This window comes from Carassius gibelio, chromosome A21, assembly GCF_023724105.1.
Source record: "Carassius gibelio isolate Cgi1373 ecotype wild population from Czech Republic chromosome A21, carGib1.2-hapl.c, whole genome shotgun sequence".
In the NCBI taxonomy this organism is placed as follows: Eukaryota; Metazoa; Chordata; class Actinopteri; order Cypriniformes; family Cyprinidae; genus Carassius; species Carassius gibelio.
This window is the reverse complement of record NC_068391.1, coordinates 13,480,859-13,493,973: the sequence shown is the minus strand read 5'-3', so window position 1 is coordinate 13,493,973 and position 13,115 is coordinate 13,480,859. Positions and strand designations below refer to the sequence as shown.

General features: G+C 36.9%; 3 protein-coding genes across 3 annotated transcripts; all 3 read right to left on the bottom strand.

Annotated features, from left to right (window-relative positions):
• Positions 1-7: 7 nt before the first annotated feature.
• Positions 8-5,174, bottom strand: LOC127941978 (syntaxin-5-like). The gene is made up of 11 exons (XM_052537479.1): positions 5,103-5,174; positions 4,106-4,306; positions 3,888-3,958; positions 2,688-2,743; positions 2,532-2,602; positions 2,314-2,430; positions 2,180-2,236; positions 2,027-2,108; positions 1,839-1,936; positions 1,640-1,761; positions 8-1,139 (listed from the first exon to the last, which is right to left on the bottom strand). Exons 2-11 carry the CDS (start codon positions 4,301-4,303, stop codon positions 980-982), a joined length of 1,032 nt encoding a protein of 343 aa, XP_052393439.1. The 5' UTR covers positions 4,304-4,306; positions 5,103-5,174; the 3' UTR covers positions 8-979.
• A 500-nt stretch (positions 5,175-5,674) lies between these two features.
• LOC127942090 (snake venom vascular endothelial growth factor toxin-like) lies at positions 5,675-7,888 on the bottom strand. Its single transcript, XM_052537642.1, has 5 exons — positions 7,286-7,888; positions 6,700-6,739; positions 6,358-6,545; positions 6,172-6,242; positions 5,675-5,999 (listed from the first exon to the last, which is right to left on the bottom strand). Exons 1-5 carry the CDS (start codon positions 7,397-7,399, stop codon positions 5,981-5,983), a joined length of 432 nt encoding a protein of 143 aa, XP_052393602.1. The 5' UTR covers positions 7,400-7,888; the 3' UTR covers positions 5,675-5,980.
• Positions 7,889-8,025: 137 nt separating this feature from the next.
• LOC127942089 (adenylosuccinate synthetase isozyme 2) lies at positions 8,026-12,856 on the bottom strand. The gene is made up of 13 exons (XM_052537641.1): positions 12,562-12,856; positions 12,171-12,273; positions 11,956-12,024; positions 11,493-11,543; positions 11,275-11,341; positions 10,602-10,709; positions 10,268-10,349; positions 10,051-10,177; positions 9,781-9,935; positions 9,554-9,678; positions 9,125-9,222; positions 8,850-8,999; positions 8,026-8,737 (listed from the first exon to the last, which is right to left on the bottom strand). Exons 1-13 carry the CDS (start codon positions 12,778-12,780, stop codon positions 8,685-8,687), a joined length of 1,407 nt encoding a protein of 468 aa, XP_052393601.1. The 5' UTR covers positions 12,781-12,856; the 3' UTR covers positions 8,026-8,684.
• Between the last annotated feature and the right edge of the window lie 259 nt (positions 12,857-13,115).

Here is a 13,115-nt window from a genome sequence, read left to right as displayed (position 1 = left end):
ACAGACATTACAACCAAGCATAGAGTTTCTATTTCCATTAGTTTTTCTTCACTTCTTTCATTTTACAGTATGCATTTCACAAATGGTGGGGTGGGATTTTCCCCCAATCTCGAAGTCCAGTTAAACACAAATGCATGTATTCTCTAAAAAACATCATTTACGTCGAGAACTGGAAAGCGGTATTCTCATGGACCCCCCTGAGACTGTACAAAGAGATACAAATGGCAGTGTACAAACAAGCTTGTGAAGGATGATAAAAACACCCAATGAAATGGAATTTGGAGAATGTCACTAGCTTCAAATACTGATTTCTCACCTGCTGAACTAGCCGTATTAACATGTTGTGCCAAAGTGGTAATGGATCCCAAAATCCGAACTAGAAAGAATACACATTAAGCCACTAGTCAGTCCCAATAAAAGTATAGAAGCATCAGTCTCTTGACGTGTCTTGGTGGTCTACTATAAGAGGGATTCTGTAACTAACCCCTAAATAAAGACTTCTCTAACATAATATTTAGACAACAGAGAGAGAAAAACTGCAAATGTACAAAAAGGTCTCAGAACACATGATGTCTAAAGGTGTATATCATGATTAATACAATCATAAGTCACACAGAATCTGTTAAAATGGTGGGTGGTTTTTTGTATGCATGAGACGACTGCTGGCTTTCCTCAAGGATATCTCCGCAATCTGTGTGATTTAGAAAACCAAATTATAGACAATCATTTCCAAGAGTTTGCTCTAAAGATATAGAAACATATCAGATTGAAATTTAAATGGACAAACTGTTACAAACTGACAAATGCCCTGCCTATATAGAATTGAGGCTTATGAATATTAAACTCCATCCATTTTGAGGAAAAAGATCACTAAAACAGAGCTCGGCGGCCAGTGAGCAGAGAAAAGATGAAAGAAGTCTGAGAGAACAGCCACTTTCATTCCTCAAATACTGAAACCTGCATCTCTTAAGAGTGGACATCAGGTCATGAAAACCACAAAGATGATGAAAAAAATGATGAGGATCAGGAACATCTTGATGAGCAGCCAGCGGTTGTTGGACACAGACTGGAAATATTTGAGTATCTCTGAGTGCGCTAGCTCCACGTTCAGCTGAGTGTCCTCTACATTAGCATCAATTCTGTCAGGGAAGAGAGAAGTTCAATGAAAGGAATTATTCTTTGTTTTTTTTATGATACTGGTTCCATTTACTAAAGGAACTGCTGGCTAACTGTTACTGTGGCAGTTAAAGAGCCGATTACAACGGCAGAGAGATTTTCATTATGATCATAGACAGTGAAGACCAAACCGCAAATGGAAGCAAATGGAAAAAAAACCCACACTTGCTTATTGATTAGACACTGTAAATGGAACAAAAATAAATAAATCAAATAAAGACTGGTGTTTGAATTTAGTCTACAATTCTGGATATCGATCAGAGTTATTTTAGCATTATTTATTCACTTGTATTTATTATTCATGAAGGGTTTGAATTGGCTTTTATTTTAGTTGGTTTCAGTAATTCCATTATGCACTCCGTCATTGGTTTTTGTTTTTTTACATTTCTTTTCAGCCCTTCATTTTTTATTAGTTTCCATTTTACTTCCAGTTCCTCTCTAATAACTGAAGTTGTCCCCTCACCTCTGTACAGTCTCTTCCTGTTCTTTCACCATGTGAGCCAGCTGCTGAAATATAGAGCCGAGCTCCACAATAGTGGACTCTATATTCTGCATAGTGTCTGCACGGCTCTGAATGTACGAATCCTAAACAAACACACACTTGAATCAGTTTCCCTGCAGCTGTACCGTTACAAAACAGCCAATGAACAATCAATCAATACCCGTTCATCGATTAACTGCATCTGCTGACTGGAGCCGAGGTCCATATCTATAGAGATATCAGTCTTCTTGGAGTCGTCCTGCATAAGCACTGAATTATCTGTTGAAAGAGAAGCAAAAGGGAGAGATAACTACAGAAATGTTTAAAGGTGGACAATGTGTGCTTTTTCACAAGTAGAGCTGCTCTTACTGAAGCTGTTGGTGTGGTAAGAAGAGGATGAGGCAGGAGTCTGAGAAAACTGCTCTTGTCTGCTTCTCTGCTGCTTTAAGTTCTAAACAGAAGATACACATGAACAGAACTGTACCATGATGGATCGAACACTTAAAAAAACAGCTCAATTACCTCTGTTCTGACTTCCAGGACTGACTTGAAGTCACTTGACATCGATGCCAGTTTGGACTAGACAGAAAACAGGCTGTTATTTCAAGCGGAAGTCCACTGATTTGTGACGGCACACTAAGGCCAAAGGTGAATACCTGTAAGGAGACTACGATAGTGTTGGAATGTGTCTGGAGATGTCTGCCATTCTGTCCACTCCGTGATCGAACGACTTCCTGCAGGCCAGCTATCTGCTTATTAAGACTGTTGATGTCCTGAGTGAACAGACAGACAGTTATGAGAGACACATTACAATATGAAATAAGTAGACAGAATAATGTGTCCTTCCGAAAGGGGAAGTAACAAGCACACTAACCTGTTTCACAATGTAAGTGAGTTCATCAATTTCAGTTGCTTTGTCATCAAAAAGGGACTTTCGTTTGGCCACTGCAAGTGAACACGGATCGAGTTACACGTCAAAACAGTCCACAGTGGTACATGTGTGAGATGGCGAGGGAGACCAGATACGTACGGATTGTGAGCTTCTCTAACTTGGCAAAAGTGTTGCTGAGGTCTCTTCCAATTCGCCTGTTAATAAGATGCAGTCAATATCTGTCATAAGGTCAAGTCGATGAAATAACACGGACCATTAAAGCTTAAGTAGGTCTGAATAAATTATATGTCAAATGCAGTGTCTCGTGCCAATATTAAAGACAGTTGCAGGAAAAAGTCCGTAAACCCTTTGGATTTTCCAGGAAGTTGGTCTGACATAAAATTTGAGCCGATCTTCAACGATAAACAAACAATAGACTGAAGAGTGTGAAGCTTCAAAAGCTAACAGCAGTCAGGAGTCAGCTAAATGCTGATTCACAAATTTGAAGTCTAACGTTTAGGTCAGTCACGTGATGGTCACTTATTTATTTCTTTTTGTTTGTTCAAATCTATTCATTTACTGACAAATACGTAAAAAATATGACTTTTTTTATTTTACAATGTCAAAAATGTCAATCTGATACAACTGTCCTGATGTCATAATAAAAATTTATTCCTGAAAAACAAAAGCCCAAAGCACTAACATTTCAATGTTTATTTTTAATGCTTTTGAAAGAAGTCTCTTATGCTCACCAATGCTGTAAAAATGTTGAGAATGAAAGGAAAATTGAAAATTGAAAATGTATAACTCATCTGTTTAAATTATACAAAGTTCTCCATGATTTAGAGCATGAATGCCAACAAGGCATGCAATATGTTGATGTCAACATGAAACGTCTTGGGATTCGTTTTAAAAATGACTTGTTTCAATGATTCAGAGTTGACTCTTTCTTTTGAGAGACAAGAACTTGCACTTTCAGATTTAGAACTTTGCAGGATGTTTTCATTCACTCAGAGCTGTTACACACTGCATGAGTAATGAGGTAATTTTCATAAATCCATAATAGGCACTTTAATACTCCTTTATACACTATTTGAGAGAATAAGCTTTCCTTCACAACTTTCAACTTTTTGTTTATGCTGGTAAGTGCCTACATAATTGTACTTGTGACTGATTTAGCGAGTAAGAAGCCGTTAGATCTCATCTTGATATTAAGATTACCAAAGCGTTATTCATTTAAGCAGACTACAAATGTGTATTGATGCGACTTGATCTTCATCAGAATGATCAGAATCCAAGTAAATCCAACATTCACACACTTTCCCTCTTAAACCTTTACTGATTGAGAGTATAACTCACTTAGCCAGGAGTGTGAATTCACTCCGCTGTCTGACTGCACTGTGGACAGTTCTGACAGGTTGTGCTCCATTCTGAAAAAGAGCAAGAGAAAAACTTTGTGGTGTTTTTTTTAACTCATGCTACCAGTATGTACACAAACTCCACGAAGGGAGACTATATTATTGAATCTATTAGCCACTTGCAGGCTACTGAACTATATGCATCAGTAGTTATCGCACCTGTCTCCCCTGCAGGGACTTGCACACAGACTGAAACTCACTGGTACGGTCTCGGCAGGACATGCTGAATGTGTCTATGACAGGGGTGATGGGTGCTGGGACAGCCAGGGGGGTTTCCAGCTGGGTCTGGGTCTGAGGTGGCCCAGTGTACACCCCGTCCTGGCTGCTTCTAGGACCGTGACGCCGATGCACCAACATCACCTTATGATAAGAGAGGAGAAATCAATGTTAAAGTGTTTTAACAGCAAAACTCCCTTCCAGTTTTACTTCTATTTTAATTTTAGGATTCTGATCAAAAGCAGTGTAAATGTAAATGTCTTTTCTGTCACTGATCAACTTAATTGACAGCTGTTTTGACCAGAGCATGTCTAGAAACTTCTGCTGTCATCTGCAATGTCACTGTTATAAAAACAAAAGAATGTGGCTGCATGCCATCTGCGTATATCATTATTAATAGAGGTGCTCCGATCACGATCGGCCGATCGTTATGCGTATCTCCTCAGTAAAGCCGGTTTTCTAATCAGCGGTTAATTCCATCAGGTGCCTGATTTCACATAGAGCACCTGTTACTACACAGAGCCGTTGTTAATAGAGAAGATGCGCAAATCACGTTAATTTTCAGCGTTTATTGGCCCATCTTCTCAGTTAACAACGGCTCTGTGTAGTAACAGCTGCTCTATGTGAAATCACACACCTGATGGAATTAACCGCTGATTAGAAAACCGGCTTTACTGACGAAATGCGCATTAACGATCGGCCGATCGTGATCGGAGCACCCCTAATTATTAAGCAATCATTTTCATACTTTTGTTATGTAAGCCTGCTCTTGCTACCTGCTAAGCTAAATGTGTAGCTGAATGTATGATTGTAATGTTTTCATCGGTCAAACAATTTAAAACGTCACACGCGTCTGAATACATGAATAAACGAGCAGCGCTGACTTGTGACGGGAAAATGTGAACATGTGAGCTGAAAGATACAAAGATTCATTTCTCACCACTCTGCCTCTCCGCTGGTTGAACTGTGTACAGGTTGTGAATATCCGGGTCTTAACACCGATGTTGACGTCACTGCCACGTATTCTTAAAGGAGATCTCTTATTATTGTCCAAACTAGGTGGCGCTATGAAACTGTGTTTGAAATTAAGATTCTTTTTATTATTATTATTTTTTAATGTTTATTACAAACTCTCGTGGAGACAACAGCATAAGAAAAACAGGTAAGGAAGGCATAAAAAAGCAGATTTCACAATGAAAATAAATAAATAAAATGAATAAAAATAAATAAATAAAATAATGTATTGTTCTCAAATGTTACAGGATTAAAAACATTTCAGAAGCATAACAAAAGAAATTAAGATGTAGTGAGCTGAAGATATAACGAAGATTTATGGACATTGATTGTTTTTTTGCATCAAAGTAAAAGTTATGTTACATTAGTCAAGCACATGATTGAGTTAAAAGCTTTTTATTAAAGCAATCAAAACTGAGGCACTATATTCTGAATGTACCATGTTTTGACAATCTTATAAATGAATGCATTATTACATTTACTAGAAGCAATGTCTGTTCTTATTTCGTCTTGTATGATGAATTTGCATTTAAAAAAAAAACTGAATGAAAAAAATGTTTTGGAAAGTAACCGAAAGTAACAATAAATAATTGTACATAAGTGAATTGCAAGTGTTTTCTTAAATAAAGCAACATGTTTTACATAATATTAAATATAAAAGTAATGTTGTTATAATTATATATTTCATATATCAGTAATGTTAGTAATACGAATTCATTTAAATAACTCCATAAAATATAAAATAACTGGTTAAATAAGCAGATCACAATTTATGTGGCATGGATGAGCTGTTTCCAGTAAGCATCATAGCTGGTCTCTGAACCTTTAAAGAAGAAAGATAATAATAATTATAATTATTATTATTATTATTAAAACGCCATGATTAGTTAACTTTGCCACATCTAAATGTAAATGATACAGATATATGCATTACTGAGGTTCTATGAAATAATACATTAATTATTGCTTATATAAGTCATCAACCTGTGCATTACCTGCATTCACACTGGCTGTGTTCAACAAACTGCAGATCAATAGTCTCCCCTTGCACATTCAACTGCATAAACTGTAATGTTGTAGTGGGAAAAAATAATAATTACAAAAAATAAAAAATAAATAAATAGAAAGAGAAGAGAAGTAAACCATAAATGACATGAACTAAACCAGTAACATGTCCATACCTGCATCACAGTGGTGTACGAGCTCACATTCACACACAGCGTTGCTTCATCGGAGCAGCAGCCTCCACAGCGCTTCAGGGGCACACAGGAGGGGAAAATACGCATGTTCATCACCTCGGGGAATTCATCCTCAACTTTAACAAGCGTTTCACGGGGCTCGCAAAGGCTGCGTGCGTATAACATCCATGCTAAAAAAAACATATGTACATAATTATGTCTATACAACTTGATAGTAGCCTACTTACAAACAGACCAATGAGAAAGAAAGTGAGCGAGAGAGAAAGTGAGAGAGAGAGAGAGAGAGAGAGAGAGAGAGAGAAAGAGAGAGTGTGTATAGCCTACCTGGAACAGACTTTTGGCCGATATTTCGCTTTTGACGATGCTGTGGGTTAAAGATTCAACAGTTTGGTGAATTTCGAGGTTTATTTATTGGTGATTAATTAATTCCAAATGTTTTTAGTGTTACTGCATTCAGTTTCAGAATTACTGAAATGTGAGGTTTGCCATAATTTGCTCGTAAAGATTTTGTGTTTTTCTCTTAATAGGGTGTTATTGCTATAAAACAGAGAGGCAGACCGAAAACTTGTGCTACAAACTAAAATAGTTGTGTGTAGACTACAACTCAACAGACATGATGAGCCTATAGGCACGTACTGCATCATGCTACGTCACTCACCAAAACACGTACTACAGAAAAGAAGTTACATCACTACATTGCCTATCATGCATTTAAAAAATCACGGCATTTAATAATAGTTTTAATGCCACTCAACAATAAGCGTACTAGATGGAAAAACTAGGATAACGGAGAAAACATTTAGCAAATAATCATGATCAGTTAGTCACAATGAAATAGCACAAACTGAAATTAATATATAGGTTCCTATAATAAACTTTTACATAATGGCAAAAAAAAGGTTAATTATACCTGAACGTTCATCCCAGATGCCTGGTGGTACAGGACGAGATACAGGACACACAGAAAAAGTAGCATTATACTTGAACTTCTGCCTCGCGAGACAAACGTTAGACTGCTGATCATTCCGATTACACGGTTCACTTGAATCCTATTTCCCGATTAAACTGTTACTCACCATGTGCTCATGATGACTGAGATTGCAAAATACATAGATAATTCTGAAAAAATATAATTTTTTAAGTCTTAAAAAAAAACAGGATGCGTTGCTTTAAAAGTAACATATATTTGTCAAATACAATATTTAACGCTGTTAATATTAATCATTAAAACAAAGTCTTAAGTTGCACGGATATATTTATCACAGTAGCTAAAAATACATTGTATGGGTCAAAATTATCCTTTTTTTTATGCCAAAAATCATTAGGATATCAAGTTAAAATCATGCTCCATGAAGACATCTTGAACATGTCTTAACGTAAACACATAAAATCTTTTTGATTAGTAATATGCATTGCTAATGACTTTATTTGGACAGCTTTAAAAGCTTTTTTCTCGATATTTGTATTTTTTTTCTAACCTCAAATTCCAGATTTTCAAATAGTTGTACCAAATATTGCCTTATCCAAACAAAACATACACCTATGGAAAGCTTATTAATAGATCTCACTATACACTTATTACTGGGCTTGTGGTTCAAGGTCATATATAGTCAAGTAAAAGTGCATTTACACATTCACTTAAAACCATAATTAGTTTTGCAATTTATTCTTCAAAAATAACAGCAGCAGAGGAGTTCGTGCACTAGGTGGAATGCAATGTATCAATGTATATCTCTCTCTCTCTCTCTCTCTCTCAAGGTCAGCGTCTGAATGCAATAATCATTGACAATTAAAAAATTTTTTCCCCAATATCACAAAGACTGAAGGTCCCTTTTGGTATTTCAAACCATGTCAAACTGAGTATAAACAAACACTTAATTAAAAAGATTTAATGCTTGCCCCCTCACACTGGAATACATTAAAAAGACAATAATAATAATAAACGGTACATGAAAACCTTAAAAATCTGTTTGCTTCTTATCCACCTATTAGCAATGAAAATGATCAATTTACACTCTATACAGTGGAAAATCTAATTAATCAGACTTCAGACAACTACTAGTGATTGACAGAGGTATGTTCTGATGTCCTTTGAAACAAATAGGCATGAGTCAAGGATTTACAAATGCAGGAAAGTGATTCTGGTGCTCAAACCAGACCTCTAAACACAATGCTGGTGTTCCTTTGAGTGGGACAGTTAGTCAATCTCAGTGCTGATGCATTAAAGAAAGTTCTGGTCCTCAAATGGTCATGATTATGGATGTCCCGGCAGACCATCAAATGAAGTTTAGCCTTTCCTGATTTCCTCGTCAGAACAGCTTTATCATGCTTTCTCTTGACTTGCCAACTCCCACCCACTTCACTGAAGAGAGTAAAAAAAGTAAAAAAAAATCATGAACATTTTGACATTTCGAAGCATATCAGCAGGTTACATTTTTACATATGCAAGCTATCTACACAGTATGTGTATTTACCTGGAACCTCCAGGAACTTCTCGATAAAGCTAATGTAAGCTTGTGCCTGTGAAGGCAGCTCATCAAAACTGCGGACTCCCTCAGTACTACAACACCAGCCAGGGAACGTCTCATAAGTCACTTGAACCTTTGTGAGGACATCCATGTTTGCTGAAATACACAATTATATGGTTCAATGCCTATATTGTACATGTTACAATATAACTGTTTATAAGTGAATATCATTGTAATGTATGAGATATATGAAAATGTGTAACAACAAATAATCAACTTACCAGGAAAACTGGGAAGAGGCTTTCCATCAGCTGTGTAGGCTATGCCAATCTTTATTTCTGGCAATGTGTCAAGAATGTCCAACTTGGTCAGTGCAATGCTGAGAGAAACAGAAGGAAAAGTATAGCTAAATTAACTAAATCAAACTTATTAAAAGTTCAACCTGTGCCATAGCTACCAAAAACGAAACTAATAGACAACCGTTTTCAACATAAGAAATGTTATTGAGCACCACACATCAGCATATTAGTATGATTTGCCATCACATGGATAAAATCACGTTCAAATATATTTGAATCACAAATCATTGTTTTGAATTGTAATATTTTACAATATTACTGTTCTACTGGTAAAATTTTTGATTAAATGAATGCAGCTGTATTGAGCGTAAAATACAAAGTTTTTGAGTGGTAAAACACTTAACAACTCACGCTGAAAAACCATTAACCATGTGGGCATAGCGAACCAAAACCAGGTCCAGCCATCCACAGCGCCGCCGCCTGCCTGTTGTTACACCAAATTCCCTTCCTTTGCTCTGAAGCAGATCACCAGTGTCCTAGAAACCATCAAGAAGAACAATAAATATTTTCAAATATGATTTATGTGAGGGAATGTCACAGAGTTTTACCTTCTGACTCACTCTTTACAACACACTCACATTATCTAGCTCAGTAGGGAATGCCCCCACTCCCACCCTGGTGGTGTAGGCCTTCACCACTCCATACACACGGCCCACATGAGATGGGGGGACCCCAAGACCTGTGCAAACGCCTCCAACAGTACAGTTTGATGAGGTCACAAAGGGGTAGGTCCCTGAAAGAGATGGAAACATTTCCATCATTTACACTGGAAAATACACTTTCCACTGTCCTCAATCTCTTAAGCACACCAGTGGATCTCCCATTTTATGCAGGATTGCTGTTAATACCGAAATCGATATCCAGTAATGCAGCGTTGGCTCCCTCCACCAGAATCTTCTTACTTGGCCCGTTGAGAGCTTGGTGCATGAAATAAACCCCATCAGTTACTAGAGGACGTAACCTCTCGGCATAAGCCTGTGGGTGAAATGGAGAAAATATTACTTGGCCAGTTCATGAATTAGCAGCTTCGCAGATCAAATTGAAAGATGCCAAGACACTAATCACCTTCAGTTGCTCAAGCTCAGTATCAATATCAATATTAAGGTTAGGATATGTGGTCTGAAAATGACCAGCCAGAACCCGAAACCTGTAGAGAGATATTTACATGTATTTAACTCTCTGCCACTAGGGTCAATCTGATCACTGAGACATTGATTTGTAGCCTACAATAAGAATAAAATTATATATATATATATACACATAAAATTATAAACAATTAACAATTAGGATTACATAAACATGCAGTTCTAAATGTCATAGAGAAAAAAAGTCAGATATGCCTATTTTTCATAAAAAAGTTTCCTGAAAAAAATTAAAAGAAATATATTAATACACTCACTTTTCCTCAAAGACTGAAAAGTCTGAGACTAGATCACACACTCTCAGTCCATTACGTGCTGCTTTGGAGGAATATGCGGGTCCAATGCCCTTCTTAGTGGTGCCCAAACTGAAAAACAAAAAAAGGGTGAACTCAATATTGTTTAGGGCTGGGTAAAAAAAATAAAATAAATAGATTTTTCGATTAATCGTTTTTTGAAATGTGGTCGATTCAACATCGATTCTCAAAGGCCACGAATAGATTTTTTTTGTATGATTGTTTTATCTTAAAAATGAAATAACTTGATCCTGTTTGATCAAGGAATGTGACTGTTCTGACTTTTTTCAGCATACATTTTTCATTTTGAATCAAAATTGTTTTGTATTTAAGATAATTGTATGCATTTGAAAATTGGAGATGGGTTCTGTTTTAATGTACCCAAGTGTTTAATATACAGGTTTGTGGCTCTTAATTTCTTTTTATTAATTACCTACTTGGAAACTTATGTTCACTGTTCTTTTTTATAAATACAGTATTTTTTTATCATAGAGTTGAATCGAGAATTGAAAATCGATTTGAGAGCTTGTGAATCGAAATTTAATCGATCTGGAACATCTGCATTGATACCCAGCCCTAATATTGAAGAAAATTATCTACACGTTAAGCTTTTATAAAAAAAATAAAGAAACCTCACTTCTTCCCAGCCTGCTGCTGTCTCAGCTGCTCCTGTATCCCATCAACAGCTTGATGGAAATTGAAAACTACACAGATAACAGAAGAGCGCCAATTCCAATGGCATAGATATTAGTTACTTGCTATTTTTAGTTGACAGACATCATGCGGCAAATAGTCAATATCTTCAGGAATAAACCCAATTTACTCAAGACCTGATGAAGTTAAACAGAACCATACCAATATGTGCCCGGTCAGATATCTTCAGTCGTTCCTCCCATCCTTGAAGTCCTAAATTAAACAAAGCAAAAGAACTCATTAATAGGAAAACAAAAAAAAAACAGTACAGTGGTACATTTAAGTAAATAATTCATTCATTCATTACATGCTCATTTAGTAAAAATAAAAATGAAAAATCAGCAAATGTCACCAAGCTATATTTTTAATGGAGTAGATTTTGGCAGTAAACAATTTGTCTGTACTTCTTAACAATAGACCATGTCTTTTTCATGAAAGGCAAAAACAATGTAACATTTTTTGAGAAACAAATGCATTGAGATAAACATGGAATATAATCAAAATGTGCGAAAATATTGAGATATGACTTGATATGGCCCACATTAAAAATAAATAGATTATTTAATTGATATTACAAATAATCAATATTTTGTAGTTTACTCCTTAAACAGATTTACCAATTTACCATTGCCTTTCTGTGAGTTCTTTTCAGCCTCCTCAAAAAGTCCTGGCAAGTGTATCACAACACCATTTCCTGCGGGACAGACCAAAACAAAAGATCTCAGCAAACAAGTCAATAGTTCAGTATCTGATTCCAAACAATGAACTGAGGTTAAGAAAACATTATAACTTACATACATACTACTAGATGATGGGGGGGGAGGTCAAACAAAAACATACCAATAAAAGAAACGGCCTTTTTGTTGAGAACGCCGCTAGGCAGCAAGTGAAAGTCATACTCCACCGAGTCCACCACCACTGTGTGTCCCGCGTTATTTCCTCCCTGATGATACACAGCTGTTAAGCATGAACGTAAGTATCGCGATAATATAAAAATCTAGCCGCCAAGAAACGTTACATCACTTGTCCTGGCAACAAGTGACGATGGCAAAGAATAAAATAAACTTTGTTCATTGTGATGTTAGTGTTGCGGCTTCTGTAAGGGATTCCTTCCTCTTTTGTGTTACCGCAGGCTAATAACAGCAAGCCTCAGACAATAAAGACATAACGTTAACGATTGAGCAGACTCTCCTTAACAGAAATTAAGCGAGACGAGCGGTTGGACACCCACCTGGCATCTGCACACAATGTCGGCGTCCATTGCCAAGAGGTCGACCACTTTGCCCTTCCCCTCATCGCCCCACTGAGCTCCCAACACGACGGTCACTTTATTCTGGGGCTCCCGCGGGATCCGCAGAGAGTCCACGCTGTCTCTGGAGCGCTTGAGCACGGGTTCACCGTTCAGAGAGGCCGTTTCCTGACCATTAGACATCGTACTGTCCGCAGCCATAATGAAAGAGTGCGAGGGACAACTCAAACGCGGCTACACAACTGCAACATGGTTGCGCGCGAAATCGCCCAAAATAAAAGTATCAAAATAAAAGTCCGCAAATAAACAAACGTGGTGGTGGGGTTTCCAAACACATGGCCGAAAACACTACACAAAGAACATTCATGCTTGTAAAAATTAATTGGAGGGAGTGAGACTTAATATTGAAAATTGAATTTTTAATTTTATTTATTTTCCACAGGATGGTGATATTGACCGGTTTAGACGCCTGTTATATATCATTTCACGGGCGTGTTTTGGCGGGTAGATGGTCTGGTAATATAGAAGTCTTACAT